Source organism: Heterodontus francisci, chromosome 15 (genome assembly GCF_036365525.1).
Source record: "Heterodontus francisci isolate sHetFra1 chromosome 15, sHetFra1.hap1, whole genome shotgun sequence".
NCBI lineage: Eukaryota > Metazoa > Chordata > Chondrichthyes > Heterodontiformes > Heterodontidae > Heterodontus > Heterodontus francisci.
This window is the reverse complement of record NC_090385.1, coordinates 48,022,392-48,045,649: the sequence shown is the minus strand read 5'-3', so window position 1 is coordinate 48,045,649 and position 23,258 is coordinate 48,022,392. Positions and strand designations below refer to the sequence as shown.

General features: G+C 44.1%; 1 protein-coding gene across 2 annotated transcripts in view; it reads left to right on the top strand.

Annotated features, from left to right (window-relative positions):
• Positions 1 to 444: 444 nt before the first annotated feature.
• The window catches only part of LOC137377634 (UDP-N-acetylglucosamine--peptide N-acetylglucosaminyltransferase 110 kDa subunit), an 80,310-nt gene continuing 57,496 nt past the window's right edge, over positions 445 to 23,258 (top strand). For both annotated transcript variants that reach the window (XM_068047492.1, XM_068047491.1), the window contains exons 1-4: positions 445 to 826; positions 15,846 to 15,996; positions 16,186 to 16,429; positions 22,487 to 22,555. In XM_068047492.1, the coding sequence (XP_067903593.1) occupies positions 790 to 826; positions 15,846 to 15,996; positions 16,186 to 16,429; positions 22,487 to 22,555 (501 nt within the window). In that variant the 5' untranslated portion in view covers positions 445 to 789. The remainder of the gene's footprint in view (positions 827 to 15,845; positions 15,997 to 16,185; positions 16,430 to 22,486; positions 22,556 to 23,258) is intronic.

Here is a 23,258-nt window from a genome sequence, read left to right as displayed (position 1 = left end):
AAGGCTATGAGTTGCATGCTTTCTGTCACTTCATAATCATAAACAATTTAAAATAAAACGCCGTTTTATGTTGTTCGTAATGTTTTGCTACATTTAACCATATTTGTCAGTAAAATGGCCACGGTCGCCAGATAGGAGACCGACGTGATGTTCTCGACCTTTCCACACAATCACTTTTGTTGCGCATGCGGTTCCGTACACCTCGGGCCGTCGCAATGCTACCGCGCACCGATACTCCACGGTGAAGCAGTGATGAGCGAGATTCACGCTTCAATGCCTAGTCCTTCCGCGAACAGGTTAGGAAATTTGAAATAAAATCCGCATTTGAAGTACCTGAAGAATGTACTTAGCGAAAACTTAATAATAAAGCAAAACTCATCCGATAAAAAGTGGAAGTCGAGGAGTTTGTTTGATAGTTGTGGTTTTTAAAAAATCTGAGTAAGGGGATTCTTTGATGTGAAAATAGTCCGGGTTTAGAGTTCTCCTCATTCAGGCCGCCATCTGCACGCGAGAGGAAAGAGGAATCTTGCGTGTAGCGGGCAGAGGACGGCGACCAGGACCAGATATTGCGGAACTGCTAACAAATTGCGGCGGGAAGTTAGCTGAACAGTAGGTGTGAGGCTGCCGTAACGGATCGTGGGGAAAGACTAGGATCGTCACATATCATTGCGGCTCCAGGCCTCGGGGCACAGCCACCGATTGATTGGGAGAGCGAGTCAAGTGAGACGCGGTTAAAACCTGCCCCGAAAGAGGAAGCGGCCTGGAGTGAGTTACACCCCGAATGCGAGCATGGCGGCCTCGGTCGGCGGTGTGACTGACAGCACAGGTGAGAAAGCTGGGAGGGCATTGTAATCGGTACAGGCTCTATTATTGAATGATGAAATAATCTTTCTGTGATTGAGCCGGCCAGCACTATATCGTTATAAAACGAAACCTGAGATCTAAACTACACTTCAGAGTATGAGTGAAGAAATGGCGTCAGTGCAAATCCGGATAAGTTCTAGAAAAAGGGGAGAGTGCGCAAGAGACGTATGAGAACAACTCGTTTTTTTATGTATTGTGAGCTCGCTTTGGTGTGAAAGTTGTCCAGATTAATGTTCTTACGTAAGATATCGTTTCCCAGAGTGGTGTAGGGCAATGGTATGTAAATAAACCTCGTCAGCGGAAGAAGAAAAGTTGATGTAAAGGTAACGAAATCCTCCAGGCTGGCTGGCAGTTTATCACGAAAGATCAATATCACGAAAGAATAATTGATCCAGGACAGGGACCACAACATAGATTGATTAAATGTCTTTGTTGTTGCCCTACTGTTATGAGAATTCTTGAAGGTTTCGAAGAGATAGGTTGATCAGGTTTCCACATTTCCCTTTTATGTATTAGTATTTTGGTACAGGTAGAGTGGTGAAGAAGGCATATGGAATGCTTTCCTTTTTTGGCCAAGGTATAGAATACAAAGCAGGGATGTAATGCTGGAACTGTATAAAATGCTGGTTAGGCCACAGCTGGAGTATTGCGTACTGTTCTGGACTCCACAATACAGAAAGGACATAATTGCTCTGGAGAGAGTCCAAAGGAGATTTACAAGAATGTTGCCAGGGCTTGAAAGCTGCAGCTTTGAGGAAAGATTGGATTGGCTAGTGTTGTTTTCCTTAGAATAGAGGAAGCTGAGGGGTGACTTAATTGAGGTGTACAAAGTTATGAGGGGCCTAGATAGAGTAGACAGGAAGGACCTGTTTCCCCTAGTGGAGAGGTCAGTTACCGGGGGCACAGATTTAAGGTGATTGGTAGAAGGATTAGAGGGGATATGAGGAAATACTTTTTCACACAGAGGGTGATGGGTGTCTGGGATTCACTTCCAGAACGGTGGTGGAAGCAGAAACCCTCAATTCTTTTAAGAGGTACCTGGACATGCACCTGAAGTGCTGTAATGGATCAGGTGCTGGAAGGTGGGATTAGATTGGGCGGCTAGTTTTTTCAGCTGGCACGGACACGACGGGCTGAATGGCCCCCTTCTATGACGTAATTTTTCTATGGTTCTATTTTGAAGTGGAGTAAGAACTTCGTGATCACATTAAATTTGGGGAGCAGGGGCACTCAATACATTCTTTATGCAAGAAATATCTTTAGTTTGTTAGCATACCAGATAAACACAATCAGTTGCAGATCGAAGGTATACCTTAATCACAGAAGAGCATTCCATATAAAGCCGATGAGCTGAGGGTACCGAGAAACATGGCAACATGATATCATTGCTGTAATAGAAACTTGGCTTAAAGAGGGGCAAGAATGGCAGCTCCACATCCCTGGATATAGAATTTTCAGGTGGGATAGAGAGGGGGATAAAAAAAGGAGGGGGGTTGCATTACTCGTTAACAAATCAATAACAACTTTGAGGAGGGATGATATGCTAAATGAATCATCAAACGAGGCCATATGGGTGGAGTTCAGAAATACAAAAGGGGCAGCCACACTACTAGGAGTGTACTATAGACCCCCAAATAGTGCGAGGGAGATAGAAGAACAAATAACCTGGTAAATTTCTGAGTGCAAAAACTATAGAGCAATAATTGTTGTGGATTTCAACTACCCCAATGTCAACTGGGAGACAAACAGTGTGAAGGGCACAGAGGCCACAAAATTCTTGAATTGCATTCAAGAGAACTTTTTTAGCCAGCACGTAACAAGCCCAACGAGACGGGGCACAATTCTAGATTTAGTCTTCGGTATTGAAGCTGGGTAAGTGGATTAAGTAACAGTGGGTGTCCATTTTGGAGATAATGACCATAATACAGTTAGTTTTAGCATCATCTTAGAAAAGGACAAGGATAAAACAGGAGTAAAAATTCTAAATTGGGGGAAGGCAAATTTTACAAAACTAAGAGGTGACCTGTCGAAAGTGGACTGGATGCTACTTGAAGGAAAATCAGTGGCAAACGGGTGGGAGGCATTCAACAGCGAGATACTACAGGCACAGTGTAAGCATGTCCCCACAAAGATAAAGGATGGTACTGCCAAATCTAGAAGCTTACAGGCTAAGTTAAAGCAGGGAAAGCTTATGACGATCACAAAAAACTTAATAATTTAGAAAGCCTAGAGGAGTATAGAAAGTGCAGGGGTGAAGTAAAAAAGGAAATTAGAAAAGCCAAGAGAGGGTATGAAAAATTATTGGCAGGTAAAATCAAAGAAAACCCGAAGATGTTTTATCAGTACATTAAGAGCAAGAGGATAACTAAGGAAAGGGTTGGACCTATCAGAGATTACAAGGGAACTTATGTGTGGATGCAGAAGATGTGAGCAGGGTTCTTAATGAGTTTTTTGTCTCTGTCTTCACAAAGGAGAAGGTTGATGCAGACGTTCTAGTTAAAGAGGAGTGTGAAATATTAGATACGATTAACATAATGAAAGTACTAGACAGTCTGACATCCTTGAGAGTGGATAAATCGCCAGGGCCAAATGGATTGCATCCCAGGTTGTTAAAGGAAGCCAGGGAGGAAATAGCGGATGCGCTGAGGATCATCTTCAAATTCTCACTAGATACAGGAGAGGTACGATAGGAGGTCTGCGACCGTTGTACCATTGTTTAAAAAGGGTGCGAGGGATAGGCCAAATAATTATAGGCTGGTCAGTCTGACCTCGGTGGTGGGTAAATTATTAGAATCAATCCACAGGGCTCATGTTCAGTCCCTTGCTGTCTGTGGTATATATTAATGATTTGGACTTAAATGTGGCAGACATGAATGGGAAATTTGCTGATGACTCAAAAATTGGCCTTGTAGTTGATGAAGAGGATCGCTGTAGACTCCAGAATGATATTAATGGTTTGGTTGATTGGGCGGAAAAGTGGCAAATGAATTCAATCCTGAAAAGATGAGGTAATGCATTTGGGGAGGGAAAACAAAGCGAGAGATTACACTATAAACGAGAGGATATTGAGAGGTGTGGAAGAAGTGAAAGACCTTGGAGTGGATGTCTACAGGTCCCTGAAGGTGGCAGAGCAGGTAAAGTGGTGAAGAAGGCATATGGAATGCTTTCCTTTATTGGCTGAGGTATAGAATACAAAAGCAGGGATGTAATGCTGGAATTGTATAAAACACTGGTTCGGCCACAGCTGGAGTATTCCGTACAGTTCTGGTCACTGCATTATAGGAAGGACATAATTGCTCTGGAGAGAGTACAGAGGTGATTTTATTTTTAGAGATACAGCACTGAAACAGGCCCTTCGGCCCACCAAGTCTGTGCCGACCATCAACCACCCATTTATACTAATCCTACATTAATCCCATATTCCTACCACATCCCCACCTTCCCTTAATTCCCCTGCCTACACACGGGGGAATTTACAATGGCCAATTTACCTATCAGCCTGCAAGTCCTTGGCTGTGGGAGGAAACCGGAGCACCCGGCGAAAACTCACACGGTCACAGGGAGAACTTGCAAACTCCGCACAGGCAGTACCCAGAATCGAACCCAGGTCGCTGGAGCTGTGAGGCTGCGGTGCTAACCAGTGCGCCGATTTACAAGAATGTTACCAGTGCTTGAAAGTTGCAGCTATGAGGAAAGATTGGATAGGCTAGGGTTGTTTTCCTTAGAACAGAGGAGGCTGAGGGGTGACTTAATAGAGGTGTACAAAATTGATGTGCCTAGATAGAGTTGACAGGAAGGACCTGTTTCCCCTAGCGGGGAGGTCAGTTATGAGGGGGCACAGATTTAAGGTGATTGGTAGAAGGATTAGAGGGGACATGAGGGAAAAACATTTTCACCCAGAGGGTGATGGGTGTCTGGAATTCATAGCCAGGAATGGTGGTGGAAACAGAAACCCTCAATTCTTTTAAGAGGTACCTGGACATGCACCTGAAGTGCTGTAATGGATCAGGTGCTGGAAGGTGGGATTAGATTGGGTGGCTAGTTTTTTCAGCTGGCACGGACATGATGAGCTGAATGGCCTCTTGTGCCGTAGTATTTCTATGGTTCTAGAACAAAATGTTATTATGCAAACCACTAGTGGCCTTTCTGAACAATATTGTCAGTTTAGTACAGTTCTGTGCTATGGATTCTCCCACCCCCTCCTCCCCGTTGAGAACTAAGTTGAAATTGCCACACAGACCAGACAGCCAATAGACTTTTATCCCTTTATCTGGAACTGGATTTGAACCAGGGTTCCAGAGATGGACATCCAGGGTGCTAACCTAGCATGGGCACTTATAAAGATATAAAAATGACGGACAGGGAAAGACTAACTGGTTCACTGAGCCTGTCCCACACTGTCAAGTTCCAAGCCAGGACTGGTGTTCTCGTAAAGAGGATTTAAACAAATTTGACTGAGGGTGGGTCAGCCAGAAAATAGAGGATCAGAAATGAGATCAGAGAACAGAGATATTGCTGGGTGAGCCAGAAAATCGAGGATCAGAAATGAGAACAGAGTTATAAATAGCAATAAAGTTAGAAATATCCGAAAAACAGTAGTGTCCAGATTGAGGGCAATAACAAAAGTGATGAAGAAAGTATTAGTGTATGTACATCAAAAATATCTGTAGTGTTAACAAACAAGGTTGGTAAGCTGCAGGCACAAATTACTGCATGGGATTATGATGTATTTGCATTAAGAGATGTGGCTCAAACAAGGCACTGGACTAGTAATCCAAAGGCCCAGGCAAATGCCATGGGGACACTGGTTCAAATTCCACCATGGTCGTTGGTGGAATTTAAATTGTTAATTAATACAAATCTGGAATTGAAAGCTAGATTCAGTTAATGGTACCATAAAACTGATCATCGATTGTCGTAAAAACCCATCTCGTTCACTAATGTCCTTTAGGGATGGAAATCTGCTGTCCTTACCTGGTCTGGCCTACATGTGACTCCAGACCCACAACAATGTGGTTAACTCTTAACTGTGCTCTGAAATGGCCTAGCAAGCCACTTAGTTGTCAATGACAATTAGGGATGGGCAACAAATGCTGGTCTTGCCAGTGACACCCACATCCCATGCAAAAAAAGGCCAGGAATGGGTTCTTAATATTCCTGGTTACAAAGTATTGAGGAATGATAGAGAAGGAAAAAGAGGAGGTGAGGTGACAGTATTGATTTGTCGTTTTTTGACCAATTTCAAAGGAGTGTAACAAAAATAGAATCCCAATATTAGGAGACTTCAAATAACCTAATATAGACTGTCGAAAAGATAGTGCTAAGGGTATAAAAAAGGGAGGAATTTCTGGTATTCGCACAGGAGAACTTTCTCGATTAGTATGTCTCTAGTCCAACAAGGAAATAAGCAGTTTTTGATCGGCTTCTGGGGAATTGGGGCTAGTGGATTGTGTTATGGTAGGAGATCATCTAGGTAGCATTAACTGTAACATAGGACCAAAGAAACGTTAAGGCACAGAAAGAGGCCATTCAGCCTGTTGTATCTGCGCTGGCTGAAAAAACTAGCCACCCAATCTAATGCCAGCTTCCAGCACTTAGTCCGTAGCCTTGCAGATTACAGCACTTCAGGTGCAGGTCCAGGCACCTTTTAAAACATAGTTTGGTTGAAAATAATTGTGGAAAGAGACCAGAAAATATCAAATAAAAATATTGAACTGGGAAAGACCTAATTTCAATGGTTTTAAGAAGGGAGCTAGCACAGATAGATTATAGAAGGAGGTTTTGGGCTGAAGCAGTAAAGGAGCAATGAAGGGCATTTTAGGCAAAAGATAGTTCAGGTACAAACGAAGCATATTTCATTGAAGGGAAAAATTAGAGCATTCGAAGCTGTTGTTCCCTCGATAACAATGGAAATAAATGTTAAAATAAACAGACAAGGACAGCTTATGGCATTTGTCAGGAGCAAAATTCCACTAACAACCAGGAAGATTATGGAAAATACAGGAGAAATTGATAAGTTAATATGGGCGGTTATGAGAAAAGACTGAGAAAAGGAACCAAGAGAAACAGGCAGGTAGTTCAGGAGTCCCTTGGGGTCCCGCTTGCAAATTGGTATTCCATTTTGGAGGCTGATGAGGCTGGTTCCTCCAGGGAGTGCAGACAGAGCCAAGCTTCTGGCACCGCAAGCAGCCTGTCTGCACAGGAAGGGGGAAAGAGAGGAAGAGCAATAGTAATAGGGGATTCTATAGTCAGGGGAACAGATAGGCGCTACTGTGGCTGTCAACGTGACTCCAGGATGGTGTGTTGCCTCCCTGGTGCCAGGGTCCGGGACGTCACTGAACGGCTGCAGGGCATCCTGAAGGGGGAGGGTGATAAGGCAGAGGTCATGGTACATGTTGGTACCAATGACCTAGGTAGAAAGAGGGATGAGGTCTTGCGTCAAGAATTCAGGGAGTTAGGCAGTAGACTAAAAAGCAGGACCTCTCTGGTTGTAATCTCTGGATTACACCCAGTGCCACGTGCTAGCGAGTATAGAAATAGGAGAATAGCACAGATGAATGCGTGGCTTAAGAGTTGGTGCAGGAGGGAGGGTTTTAGATTCTTGGAGCACTGGGACCGTTTCTGGGGAAGGTGGGACCTGTACAAGTGGAACGGTCTACATCTGAACCAGAGGGGGACTAACATCCTTGCTGGCGGGTTTGCTAGTGCTGTTGGGAGGAGTTTAAACTAATTTGGCAGGGGAAGGGGACGCAGACTCCTAGCAGAATAGGGACACAGGTAAACACAGGAAAGCAAACTAGTCAGAGGGAATATAGCGGAAGTAAGTTTCGAGGGAGTAAGACCAGGATGGAGGGCCTCTACTTTAATGCCAGGAGTATTGCAGGTAAAACGGATGAGTTAAGGGCAAGGATTGACACGTAGAATTGTGATATAGTAGCCATCACGGAGACATGTCTGAGAATGGGGCATGACTGGCAGCTCAATATCCCGGGATATAGAATCTTCAGGCGAGACAGAGGAGGGGGTAAAAGAGGGGTGGGGGGTGGCATTGCAATATTAGTTAAGGAGTCAGTTACTGCAGTAAGGAGAGATGATATCTTGGAGGGGGCATCAAATTAAGCTTTATGGGTAGAGTTTAGGAATAAAAAAGGGACAGCCACATTGCTAGGTGTTTATTATAGACCCCCAGATAGTCAGCGGGAAATTGAGGAGCAAATATGTGCGCAATTCGCAGGAGTGTGTAAAAATAATAGGGTAATTACATTAGGTGATTTCAACTTTCCCAACATTAATTGGGATCATCATCGTGTTAAGGGGTGAGATGGAGTGGAGTTCTTAAAATGTATACAGGAGAACTTTTTAGCTCAATAGGCAGAGGATCCAACAAGGGAGGGTGCAGTGCTGGACTTAATTCGGGGGAATGAAGCCGGACAGGTGGTTGATGTGTTGGTGGGGGAGCATTTTGGTGATAGCGACCACAACATGGTACAATTTAAGCTTGTTATGGAGAAAGAAATAGACAAGTTGCAAAAAAAAGGTTTTGGATTGGGGGAGAGTGAATTTTAGTAAAATAAGGCAGAATCTGGCTAAGGTAGACTGGAAAGAGTTGTTTGTCGGGAAATCTACAGAAGAGCAGTGGGGGGCATTCAAAAAGGAAATGGGGAGGGTACAGGCCCAACATGTTCCCTCGAGGGTAATAGGTAGGAGCAACAAGCCCAGAGAACCATGGATGACCAGAAACATTCAGGGTACGATGAGAAGAAAAAGAGAGGCTTTCAGCAAATACAAGGAGAGCAAATCAATGGAAGCATAAGTGGAGTACAGAAAGTGTAGGATGGAGCTTAAGAAAGCAATTAGGAGAGCAAAGAGGGGATATGAGAAGGCTCTGGCAGGTAAAAGTAGGGAAAATCCCAAGATATTCTATATCAATGGGAAGAGGATAACCAGGGAAAGAGTAGGACCCATTAGGGACCAAGGGGGAAATCTGTGGGTGGAGCCAGAGGACATTGGTAGGGTGTTGAACGAATACTTCACATTTGTCTTCACCTAAGAGAATGAGGATGTAGATATGGAGCTCCGAGAGAGAGAGAGACTGTGAGGTTCTTGAGCAAATTGTCATAGGGAGTGACAAAGTATTGGAGGTTTTGGCAGGCTTTAAAGTGGACAGGTCTCCAGGTCCGGACGATTTGTGTCCCAGGATGCTGTGGGAGGTGAGGGTGGAGATTGCAGGGGCTCTGACCCTAATTTTTAATTCCTCTCTGGCCACAGGGGAGGTGCCAGAGGACTGGAGAACAGCTAATGTGGTCCCACTATTTAAGGAAGGTTGTAGAGATAAGCCAAGGAACTACAGACCAGTGAGTTTCACGTCAGTGGTAGGGAAACTATTGGAGAAAATTCTGAAGGAGAGAATCTATCTCCACTTGGAGAGGCAAAATTTGATTAGGGATAGTCAGCATGGCTTTGTCAGAGGGAGGTCATGCCTAACAAATTGGATTGAATTTTTTGAGCATGTGACCAGGTGTGTAGATGAGGGTAGTGCAGTTGATGTAGTTTACATGGATTTCAGCAGAGCCTCTGACAAGGTCCCACATGGGAGACTTATCAAGAAAGCAAATGCACATGGTATACAAGGTAACTTGATAAGGTGGATTCAAAATTGGCTTAGCTGTAGGAGACAGAGCGTGATGATAGACGGCTGTTTTAGTGACTGGAAGCCAGTGTCCAGTGGCGTACCACAGGAATCTGTGCTGGGTCCCTGTTGTTTGTCATTTATATAAACGACATAGATGACTATGTGGGGGGTAGGATCAATAAGTTCGCGGATGACACAAAGATTGGCCAAGTGGTTAACAGTGAGGTTGAGTGTCTTGGGTTACAGGAAGATATAGACGGGATGGTCAAATGGGCAGAAAAGTGGCAGATGGAATTTAACCCTGAAAAATGCGAGGTGATATACTTTGGAAGGAGTAATGTGACACGGAAGTATTCAATGTATGGCCTGACACTGGGAAGTTCCGAGGAACAAAGGGACCTTGGCATGTTTGTCCATGGTTCTCTGAAGGCAGAAGGGCAGGTTAATAGGGTGGTGAAAAAGGCACATGGGACACTTACCTTTATCAATCAAGGCATAGATTACAAAAGCAGGGAGGTCATGTTGGAGTTGTATAGAATTTTGGTAAGGCCACAGCTGGAGTATTGTGTGCAATTCTGGTCGCCATATTTTAGGAAGGATGTGATTGCACTGGAGGGGGTGCAGAGGCGATTCACCAGGATGTTGCCTGGGATGGAACATTTAAGCTATGAAGAGAAGTTGGATAGGCTTGGGTTGTTTTCGCTGGAGCAGAGAAGACTGAGGGATGACCTGATCGAGGTGTACAAGATTATGAGGGGCATGGACAGGGTGGATAGGGAGCAGCTTTTCCCCTTAGTTGAAGGGTCAGTTATGAGGGGACACAAGTTTAAGGTGAGGGGCAGGAGGTTTAAGGGGGATTTGAGGAAGAACTTTTATACCCAGAGGGTGGTGACGGTCTGGAATGCACTGCCTGGGAGGGTGGTAGAGGCGGGTTGCCTCGCATCCTTTAAAAAGTACCTGGGTGAGCACTTGGCATGTCATAACATTCAAGGCTATGGGCCAAGTGCTGGCAAATGGGATTAGGTAGGCAGGTCAGGTGTCTTTAATGCATCGGTGCAGACTCGATGGGCTGAAGGGAATCTTCTGCACTGTATTCTGTGAAACGTTCTACAAACATATGAAGAGTAAGCAGTTTGCTATGGAAAGATTGGGCCTTTTAAGGACCCAAAGGAAAATCTTCATGCAGAGGGAGAGGACATGGCAAAAATATTACATGAATACTTGGCATCTGTCCTCAAAGGAAGTGGATGATGTGAAGGTTACACTAAAGGAAGAAAGTGAAGTTATGGGACAGGATAATAGGGAAGACATAATAGAAAGATTATCATTCCTGAAAGGTAAATCTCCTGATCCAGATGGAATGCATCTTAGGTTACTGAGAACAAAGTGACTCCTGACAACGAAGTGGCCCGCCGATGTTATCAGAGTGCTCCAGGCTGCGCGCATACGCAAATGGTCTCCTGCTGTGTGAGATGCTGCACATGCGCAGCCTACATCTTGTCAGGACTAATTGGCACATGCGCGGGAAAACATCATCACGTAACGCCAACGTCATCGAGCGGCTGAATGGGGCACTTTGAGGTTAGAGCTCGATCCCAGCTATTCGCTTCCCCCCCACTCAGCTACACTGTCCTGCCCCACTGACCACTCTTTCCCCTAGCCACTCGCTCTAGGCCTTGATGCTTTCTCCCCCTCCTCCCCACTGGCCGCTTTTCTCTTCTCTTTTCCCCTTCCCCCCACAGCTGCTCACTCCTGACCTCGGCATTGCTCCTACCAACTCCCCTTGGCCGATTGTCTCCAGCTCCTTGCTTCTCTTCCGTTTCCCCCCACCCCAGCAGTTAGCTCTATGCTGCGCTGCTTCCGTCCTCTTGGCCACTCATTCCTACATAGTCCTGTCACCCCTCGCGGCCCTCCTCGCTTCTTCGGGTAGTGCGCAGGGAACGATAGAGCGTGGGAGTGAGTGGCTGAGAGGAGGGGAGTAGCGCGGCCTGGAGCTAGCTTCTGGAGGCGGGGGGAGCAGGGAGCGAGTGGCCGGAGAGCTGGGGGGTGGGGCGGGGAACAATCGACTGAGGGTAGGGGAAGGGGGGGAGCAGTGGCGAGGTCTGGAGTGAGTGGCTGGGGGAGCGGTGGAAACGACGAGGCTGTAGCGACTGCTTAAGGGAAGGCGCAGGGAGCCAGTGGTGAGAAGACGGGTGCAGGAGGGACCGATAGAGAGAAGCACAATGGCCGGCAGGAGTGGGAGACTGTTGGGGGTAGGATGGAGGTGGCGATGGCAGCCATTGAGGGGATTTTTGGGTTGAAGTTGTTTTTCTGTGATAAATTGAGCAGCGCCATCCTTAATCCTGGCAGCTGCCTGAACGTCACAGACAGTGACGCTGCAGTGGAAGAGGCTGCATTTGCACATGTGCTGGTACTGCCCCACCTAGTGGTTAAGTTGTCAGCAAATGCAGCCTTCAAGAAAAGGGAGAGGGATGAATCAGGAAGTTATAGGCCAGTCAGCCTAACATCAGCAGTGGGGAAGTTACTGGTAACAATTATCAGGGATGCAATAAACTTTTCATTTATAGTCATAGTCGTAGAGATACAGCACTGAAACAGGCCCTTCGGCCCACCAAGTCTGTGCCGACCAACAACCACCCATTTATACTAACCCTACAGTAATCCCATATTCCCTACCATTCTCCTATCACCTACCTACACTAGGGACAATTTACAATGGCCAATTTACCGATCAACCTGCAAGTCTTTGGCTGTGGGAGGAAACCGGAACACCCAGCGAAAACCCACGCAGTCACAGGGAGAACTTGCAAACTCCTCCTAGGCAGTACCCAGGTCGCTGGAGCTGTGAGGCTGCGGTGCTGGCCACTGTGCCACCCCTACTTTGGAAAGGCATGAATTAATCAAGGAGAGCCAGCATGGATTTGTTAAAGGTAAATCACGCCTGATGATTCTTGATTGAATTCTTGGAGGTAGCAGAGAACGCTGATCAAGATAGTGCAAGAGATGTTGGATATCAAGACTTGGAAGGCATTCGACAAAGTGCTGCACAGGAGGCTTAATAACAAGATGGAATCCTATGGTATTAAGGGGAGTGTCAATATGGTTTGCAGCGGATAGAGAGATTGTCAAAGTAGTAGATCATGATGAGGATAGTTATCGGCTTCAGGATAGTTAAATGGGCAAAAGCATGGCAGGTGGTGTTCAATGTGTGAACTGATGCACCTTGAGAGGACTAATATGGAATGACAGTGTACTGATAGACAGCATGATTGTGAAAAGTGTAGGTGATCAGAGAGGTCTTGGTGTCTATATACATAATTCCTTAAAGGTGGCAGGACGAGTTGATAAGGTGCTTTTATAAAAATAAAAGGCACATAGGTTACTTACAGGTTTATGAACATAATATAAAAGCAAAGAGATCATGCTGGAACTTCATGAATCACTGGTTAGGTCTCAGCTGGAGGAGTGTGGATAGTTCAGGGCACCACACTTGCAGCAAAGACGTAAAGCCTGAAGAAATGGTACAGAGGAGATTTGCCAGGATATCACCAGGGATGAGGAACTTCACTTAAGAGGAGAGGTTGAGAAAGTTAGGACTGTTCTGCTTGGAAGAGAGAAGGTTAAGAGGTGACAGATAAATTAGATCCTGCCTGAAATTGCTACAGGTTTCAGACTGGCAGCTGCCTTTTAAACACACCATAAGGAGTGAAATCTGTGGCGTATGATTTTCTCAGCCTTTTCCCTAGCTGAAGAGCACTGAAGACGATTGTAGGACTCAGTTCATGCACGGCTGATTCATAACAGGGCATGAACCCTGGGATCTTCTGGTCTGTAACTCTTTAACCATCAGAACTACCCATATAACCATTTGCACTGTTATGTACTCTGTTTGATCTCCTCAGGGAGGTGAACAGCAAGTAACACTCCAAGAGAATTATTTTCCTGACTAATATCTGAATGCAACCCAAGTAACTGCCTCACTTCACAGTATAACAAGTTGACACAGCTGTTAGTCCATTTGGTCTTAACAGAATTGGAAATCCTACAGTTTAAAAAAAAAGCTTTCTTAGTTGATCAGCTGTTTAAACTTTGGTGGGGATTTAAACATAAAATCTATCCATTCGAGGAAAAAGATTTGTTTTCTTCATGTATCTAATCTCACTTAGGTTTACCAGATTCTTAATTCTCTTCTGGTTCTGTGCATACAGTTCAAACCTCTTCAAGGACACTGATTTGCAGTTTTTGGATTTCACATTGAAGCAAACGATTATAATTCCCAAAACACTGATGAAAAATGAGTAATCCCATGCAATAAAACAGAATTCAAAGAACAGGAACAGGCCATTCAGCCCTCCAAGCCTGCGCCAATCTTGATGCCTGCCTAAACTAAAACCTTCTGCACTTCTGGGGACCGTATCCCTCTATTCCCATCCTATTCATGTATTTGTCAAGATGCCTCTTCAACGTCGCTATTGTACCTGCTTCCACCACCTCCCCCGGCAGCAAGTTCCAGGCAATCACCACCCTCTGTGTAAAGAACTTGCCTCGCACATCCCCTCTAAACCTTGCCCCTCTCACATTAAACCTATGTCCCCTAGTAACTGATTCTTCCACCCTGGGAAAAAGCTTCTGACTATCCACTCTGTCCATGCCGCTCGTAACTATAAACCTCTACCATGTTGCCCCTCCACCTCCGTCGTTCCAGTGAAAACAATCTGAGTTTATCCAACCTCTCCTCATAGCTAATGTCCTCCAGACCAGGCAACATCCTGGTAAACCTCTTCTGTACCCTCTCCAAAGCCTCCACGTCCATCTGGTAGTGTGGCGACAAGAATTGCACGCAATATTCTAAGTGTGGCCTAACTAAAGTTCTGTACAGCAATTCAACTTGTTTGTTACTGTAAACCAATGACCGTGCACTTCATACATATGTTAGCTCTGAATGAATTATCTGACTTCAGTTTAAAGTTGGATTCCAAATGCCAGTATAACTTCTTTATGAATAGACTGAGTGGTACAGTTGGCTTAGGTAACCTTTTGACTTTCGAACCCGGATTTGAATATACCCCATGCTAATCAAATGTTTTTAAATAGCATCTCACTGTTCCTTTAGGGACTAGTGTGCAGTAGTCGAAGGATTTGTATGTCAGGCAAGCATAAGTCTTCTGTCGATGACCGTAACCATCTTCATACAAGCAGGGAGTAGTTGGTCCTGTCTGGTGGCAATGTTTTATGGGCTCAAACAACCAATATATGAAGGTGAGGCCAGCCGCAACCACACCCATCAACTACGTAGTTCCCCACTCATATCACAGAATTTAGAACCAGATCTCTACTCGTTGGAATTGTCTGGAGTGGGATTCAAGCTTTGCACCTTCTGACTCTGGCAGGAATTTTACTACTAAGCTAAAGGATTTCTCCTTCAGCTGATGAGATACAACAACTCTTGACAGAAGGGACTTGGGTTAAATAAATTTTAAAGTTAGCCAGTGTCGGAAGGAGAAACAATGATGCTAGTGCTGTAAGGGTGCTTAGAGGTTCTAAAGTAAGCTTGTCTGCTATGCCTGAATAGAGTGATTTGTACGGGTGTAGCATGACACAATAGACAAAATACCTGCACTTCTTACACTGAGCACAAAATTAATCCAGTTATTAAGTCTGCATTAGAAAATTGTTCTGAAGGGTGTCTGAAATGTGAAAGAAGTACATAATAGTCTATGGATGCCTCATTGTCCATGTTGTGAGGTGTGCAGTGCCTTACAAAACCATTGTTGGGTGGTTACAAGAGTGCAACGTTGGTGTGTTATTTAACCCCAACCACACATCAGCGCCATCACCAAGATTGCCTAATTCCACTGCTGTAATGTTGCTCGACTCCATCCCTGCCTCAGTTCATCTACTGCTGAAGGCCTCATCCGTGCCTTTTGTTACTTCAAAACTTGACTATTTCAACGCCTTTCTGGTTGGCCTGCCATCTTCCACCCTCCTGTTCACCTATCACCCTTGTGCTGGCTGATGTACATTGGCTTCCAGTTAGGCAATGCTGCAACTTTAAAATTGTCATCCTTGTTTACTCCTGTAAAGCACCTTGGGATATTTTGCTACATTATAGGCGCTATATAAATCCACGTTAATGTTGTGTAATTCCACAGGTGCATTGTTAAGGGACTGTTGCCATGGTGGGAGTGCTTTTACAGTACTCTGACTTGTTTGTACATTTTACTGTTTTTATTCGCACATTTAAATAAATGTTAATTTTAATGCAAACACTTTTTATTATCTAATTTTCCATTTTCCCCACTTGTTTCTGGAACAATTGGCAGCAATAAAATGTATGCTTTCATTCCAGGATTAGCAGAGCTGGCGCATCGTGAATACCAAGCAGGAGATTTTGAGGCAGCTGAGAGGCACTGCATGCAGCTTTGGAGACAGGAGCCTGATAACACTGGTGTGCTGCTGCTTCTCTCCTCCATACATTTCCAGTGTCGCAGGCTGGACAGGTAATGAGCAAAATGCATATCCATTTTATAAGCCTATGAGGGCTTTTACAATGAGGAATGCAATAATTGTATAGCCAAAAGGAGACTGCATTTTATTATTTGTTGTGAGGAAGAAAATAAGGATTTAATTCTTAAAAAACTTACTTTGTTCTACTACCATGCTTTTTAAAAAAAAAAATTATTTTCCAGGTCTGCTCACTTTAGCACTCTGGCTATCAAACAGAACCCCATGTTGGCTGAGGCCTACTCCAATTTGGGCAATGTCTATAAAGAGCGTGGCCAACTTCAGGAGGCGATTGAACATTATCGACATGCCCTCCGGCTCAAACCAGACTTTATCGATGGATACATCAACCTGGCAGCAGCACTGGTTGCAGCAGGAGACATGGAGGGAGCAGTGCAAGCCTACGTATCTGCTCTACAGTACAATCCTGTATGTTAGTAGGCAACTTTGGTCATACTGTTAAACTTCACTTTCTGGGTGTAAAGATATTCAATTAACCACTTCTTTTCCAGCTGATCATGTAAATTTAATCAGCCGCAACACCACTTTGCATGGCTTTAGTTTTGTGTTTGCTAATTTTTTAAGCTACATAGGACGCACTTATTTTCAGATTTCTTGATGCAATCTTGTGCTGGAAATGGCTTCTGTTGGTGAACACATTATGGGTAAACTTTCTGCTGCATGTCCAATCTACCTATATGGCAATTGCTGAATGGATTATCTGGAACTGAGTGGGAAAATTCCCATCTGTTCAGCGGCCCCTTCAGATTCCAGACCAGTCATCAAAGAGTTGCATGCGTGCTTTGCGTAGGTATCGTTTTCAGTCTGCCGTAGAATTTTGTCTTGGTTCCAATCTGCCATCAGCGGGTATGTCATTTTGGAGCAAACTCGACCCATAAAATTTCCACTTATCCTTCTCTCTCCTCCTGGTTAGTGAATGTGGAAGTGACTTGGCAAGTGCAGATTTGAGCCTTCACCAGAGACAGTGTAGTATCTGCCCTTCTCGTGAAGGCTTTGACCTGCACTTGATTTCCTGTTTGGCAAGTAGATGAAAAGAGCAAAGCTAAACAGGATCTTTTTGGCGTGGAGTTGGCTGCAAGATGACATGCCTAATCCAGCTATGGTAGACACTAAATCTTGGGTATATGAGCATGTATTCCCAATCGCCTTCATGTACTGTCTTCCATTAGTTGTTGTTTCAAGCAATGGACCTGTGCTTTCAGCATAGTGAAAAGACTGTTTGCAATATGCCAGCCACCTTGAGGCACTGCAGGATAGCAACAAGGCTGGTTTCCAATGTCAGGAGAGATACGTGGAATAACTGAAATAGCTGTGGCCTTCCATCCATGAAAAGATACTTCAGATTTTTGTTTTTAAAGAGGTATATATAGGAAATATTTAGGATAGAGAAAGTAACTTGGAACAATGGTTTCACATAAACCACACCAGCAAGGGATAAGGCACAGAATCAGGTTTTTGAATGACCTATTTAAGGTGCAGGATTTAAAAAAAAAATATAGGACGTGATAAACAGAATGGCTTGCCAGGTAGAATGGTTGAGATCATGATACCTGTTTAAGTACAACTCAGTACTGTAATGGGTAGAGCTGGTATCTTGGAACAATATGATCAGTTGGGCTAAAGGGTTGCCTTTATCCTAATCTGTTTTGTAATCTAGATAGTCACATCAGTACAGCATGCCTGCCTGACTTGTCACCGCCAGCTTAATAGTACTTAATGTGAGAGGCTCTGGCAAAGAGATGTGCCTATCTTAAAGCTTAGGACTTCTTCAGGAGTCTGAGAAACTAATTGGTGTGGACTGGAGTTCTCCTGAATCTTGCATGTAGGTTGATGAAAGCCCTTCCTTTGGATACCTAGGAGTTCCCAACTATAAGGAGAATTTTTTTGGAACATACCTTGTACACCACAAGCATAACCTACGTTTTGACTCTGCCGTCATTTAAGAAAGATATGGAAGACCAAAGTGTACATTAGCTCCCACAGTATTCTGAAGAACTGTCGAAGATTTAGTTGGTACACCACAACCTTCAGCTGCCAAAATGAGTTAACAATTGGAATAGATGGCCCTTTTATCTTCAGGCCCCTTTTAAGCTGTTCAAGTCAAAATACTGCACATGGTGAAATCCACCACTTTATCCCAAGTTTAATTGAAAAGATAAAAGAATGCCATTTGAGTTCAGGAGAAAGTGAGCCAAGAATATTGATTAGATGAAGCAGAGCTAAGGAACGAGTTAGCGAAGGAATTTGTAGCGGAAGAGGGTGACCAGAAGTGTGTGTAGATTTAATGTTTTTAGTGGTAGTTGTTCTACATGACATTGTACAAATCAAAACCAAGTACAGCCTTCAAGAAGGCTTTACCCTCTCTTAGATAAGTCTACATCTTCCCTCTGTGACCCTCTTGGCATCCTCTGTACTCATCGAGGCACTGGCGCTGGCTCATTATGAGTAGCAACCCTAATTGCCCCATCCTGCTCTTCCTGTCAAGTGTGCCTGCTGGGGGCTAATCTTGCCAATCTTCTTTCTGTCCATCTCAGCCTTCGCACTACTGACCCTGTTGCCGTTGCAAGCAGAATAGCTCTCGCCACCCCTCTAAGGATCTCCCTCCAGGATGTCCATTCACTTGTGAACAAGGCCCTTGCCATCCATGAATTTATTGTGGATTATTGCTTTGATGTCATGGCCTTAATGGAAACCTGATTGAGGGGTGATGACTTGCCCCTTAATGAAGCCTCCCTGCCTGGCTACAGCTTCCACCACTTGCCCAGTCAAGACCATCGCGGTGGCACTTACCACCAGATCACACCTTGGCCTGACCCCCTACCCCTCCGGCGTTTTCCCCTTCTTTTAGCATCATACCTTGTTCTACCCCTTTCAACACACTTTCAAAATCATCGTTCTCTATCAGCCTCCCAAATACGATTAAAATTTTCTCACCAACATATCTTCACTGCTTTTCTCCCCCAGCCTCTGCACCGAACAACTTCTCATCCTTGGTGATTTCAACCTTCAACTCAACTCATCATGAGTTCACGGCCCTCTTATCCTCCCTAAATCTCCCTCCATATTAATTTCTCAACCCATATTCATGGTCACCCCCTTGAACTTGCCATCTCATGTGGTCTTGCTCATCTCATTGTATCAGTTACAGATAAGGCCATCTCTGATCACTTCCTTGTATCACTCAACACCCACATCCCCTTCCACACCCTAACCATGTATCCTCATGTATCCCTCCCTGGAAAAAAACTATCCCCCAATTCACGTACAACTTCATTTTCAAATTCCCAACTGTCTAGCCTTTGGCCCTCTGTGTTTCCTGCAACATTTCTGCAGCTACTGATTTGCTCAGCCACACCCTCACCTCCATCTTTGATGTCCGAGACCCCAATCAAACCATTACACGTTCTCATCCTGGCCATTCCACCTGGTGCAGCCCTCATCTCCACTCCCTTAAGTCCAAGGGATGTAGACTTGAAAGGATATAGCGGCTAACTGGTTTAGCCATCCATTGCCAGATCTGCTGGACCACGTAAAACACTATTAGATCCAGCTGTCGTCTGCTAAAACTGCTCACTATTCCGGGATCATCCTGGAATGCAAAGATAATCCCCAGTTTATTTTCTCTACTGCAAGCTGTTATCTTAAACCCCTTTCCCCTGTTCCTTCCACCTTCACCTTCAACAATAAGTGTGAGGTGCTCATGGACTTTGGTCTTGATTTTAGTGACAATCAGCTGCCCTGTCCTTCCCATTAGACCACTGGACTGAACTTCCTCTAATGTTCACCCCACCCTAGCCCTGAAGTCGCATCTTGCTCTAGTTTTTCTCCTATCTACCCTCGTGCCTTCTCTGAGCTCGCTTTTGTCCATGAGACCCACCTTGTATACCCTCAATTCTTCTTCCCACTGGCCTGCTGACTGACCAGCCTCTGTTCCTGGTCCCCATGTTAGCTAATATTAATGGTTCTTTCTTAGTTGTTGTCCCTTTCTGCTTTAAATCTGCCGTATCTCCCCTCTACTTAAAAAACTAACCCTTGACCCCACCGTCCTTGCAAACTACTGCCCCAGCTCCAACCTCCCTTTCCATGACCTTGAGCATGTTGTTGCCTCCCAATCTGTGCCCATCATTCTTAGAACTCCATGTTTGAATCCCTTCAATTAGGTTTCTGCCCCTGTCACAGTACCCAAACAGCTCTTAATCACATGACATCCTGTGTGACTGTGACAAATGTAAACATTCCCTGATTCTTGTTGACCTTTCTGCAGCATTTGACACAGTTGACCACACCATCCTCCAAAGCCTCTTTTGTCCAGCTGCTTGGGACTGTTCTCACCTGGTTCCATTCTTATCTATCTGATCATAGCCAGAGAATCGCTTGCAATGGCTTCTCTTCCTGCTCTTAAATTGTTAACCTCTGCTGTCCCCCAAGGATCTATCCTTGGCCCCCCAATATTTCTCACCTACACGTGGCCCCTCGTCGATATCATCCAAAAACACAGTTTTGGTTTTCACATGCATACTGACGACACCAAGCTCTACTTCACCATCACCCCTGTCAATTTCTCCACTGTTGCTAAATTGTCAGACTAGCTATCTGACATCTGGTATTAGTTGAGCAGAAATTTCCTCCAACTAAATTTTTTGGGAAGACTGAAGCCATTGTTTTCAGTCTCCACTTCAACCTCCGTTTCTTCGGTACCAGCTTCATCCCTCTTTCTGGCAGCAGTGAGATTAAACCAGTCTGTTCACAACCTTAATGTTGCATTTGACCCCGAGATGCGCTTCTGACCTCCTATTTGCTCCATTGCTAAGAACACCTTTTTGCACCTCTGTAGCATTGTCTAATTTTGCCCCTGTCTCAGCTTATCTGCTAATTAAACCATGATTCATGCCTTCATTACCTCTAGATTTGACCATTCCAGTGCACTCCAGGCTGGTCTCCCACATTCTACTCTCCGTAAACTTGAAGTAATCCAAAACTCTGCTGCCCATATCCTAACTTGCACCAAGTCCTATTCCCCATCACCTCGTGCTCACTGACCTACATTGCTTCCCGGTCAAGCAATATCTTGATTTTAAAATTTTCATTTTTGTTTTCAAATCCGTCCATGGCCTTGCCCTTTCCCTATCTCTTTAATCTCCTCCAGCCCCACAACCCTCAGATATCAGCACACCTCTCATTCTGGCCTTTTGAGCCTTCCCGATTTTGGTAGACTGCCTTTAGTTGCCTAGGCCCTAAGCTCTGGAATTCCCTCCCTACACCTATCCGCGCTTCTTCCTCGCTTTCCTCTTTCAGGACACTCCTTAAAACCGACTTCTTTGACCAAGCTTTTGGTCACTTGACCTAATATTTCCTTTTGTGGCTCAATGTCTTAGCTTGTTTATAATGCTCCTATGAAGTGCCTTTGGATAAGGGCATGCAGGCATAATCCAGTTGCTAATCTAAAGTCATACAATTATCAATTCCGATGTCCCCATTTATAATGCAAACTATAATGTAAACTTCTTTAAATTGTAATTGCATCCTGCAACCAGTGGAGGTGCTGTCTTGACTCCATTGCTAGGAGGGTATAATTACAACATTAGCAAATTAGCAGAGGCTGTTTTCGTTATCAATCTGTACCTGGTATATAATAAGTTGAAAGGAGGTTTTGCCACTGTAAGGTTTTCTATGCATTGAATAGAAAGGTATTGATAGATATAAAAGCCACTCACTGTTTTTACGAAACAGTGGTCATGAAATTTGATTGAAGCAAAAATCTTGCAGTGCGATTAAAAGTAGAAGGTGACGTAGTTAATTTAAATCAACGTTAGTCACATAGTATGAACACTTCTACTGTTAGAAAATGGAATGTGAGCAGTGCCACCAGAGACTTGTTAGTAATATACCTAAAAGGTTTAAGCTGCAATTAAATCTCACCTGTAGGTCAAACTGCCTGTGTTTTTGTCTTTTTTTTTGTCCATGTAGCTATACATTTGTTCAGTTTCTAAATAATTAACTGTGCAGAAAGTGATCTTGCAGAAAGCTAACTTAAAATATGTTAGGTAGTTAGCTCTCCTGCAGTGCTATAGTCCAAAAACTGAATGATACTTGGTTGAAGTGATGTATTGAAACAAAGTGGAATTAGAGCCTCTGAGTAGCTTACTTTGCACTTAAAGGCTGCTGTACATAGCTTAGGTAGGAACAATGGACACAAGAAAATGAGACAGCTGGGTGAAAGTGTTCATGTTTCAGCAACAAATCAGCTAAGGAGCAAAAAAAATGTAATTGTTATTAATAGTATCTGATCCAATTTTTAAATTCGTTCTTGGGGCGTGAATGTTGCTGGCAAGGCCAGCATTTATTGCCCATCCCTTATCGAGATTCATAGTAAGATTTTTGTGATATTTATAATGGGAAAAAAAAAGGTTCTTCAGATACCAAATTTCATAAATCATGAATAAACCTATTGCTGTTCTCTTGCAGGATTTGTATTGTGTTCGCAGTGACCTGGGGAACCTCCTTAAAGCCCTGGGTCGCTTAGAAGAAGCCAAGGTAAGTGTTATTGTTAATTGGACCATATTGTCAAGATAAACTTTCACAGATCAAATCATGATAGCAATCCATTATCCTAACTGGTAGATACATTGACTGGATAGTAACTGTGGAAGATGATCAACTGTACACCTTAGCACCAGAGATGACTGGAGAATTCTGACTGAACAAGTGTAGTAAGAAAATAAGACTCCCATAACTAAGTAAAGACAGTTCCTGAAAAGGATTGGCTGCAACAGTGTGACTTAGTGCAGTCCTCTGCTTTTAATCCTGTCTCCATTACAGAGACGAATGGCAGCTGTTTTCACCACATGCATCCCTCACCCAGACCGTCAACATTAATGGGAAGAAAGGCTGCATTAGTAATGCCTGAAATCACCATTCAAGATCCCAAATTTTGAGTTGACAGCTTTGTTTCTTCAGTGCTGGTTTAGTCTTGAGAAATGAACCGATGTACCAGATTTGCTCAGTTAATAAGGTGGCTTCTAGCAGTTGAATTTCTTTCTGATGTAGTTTAGTCCTGGATTTAAAGTGGTGTTGATCACCCATTATTCAAATTCTCATTTAATGTATGTGTATGGATATATATATATGTATGTATATACATGTGTATATATACATATAAATACAGCCTTTTGGAGAGTTAAAAGCCACCTTATGCAAAGCCACTGAGGGGCACAGAATGGGAGGAGAGGGGGACCCC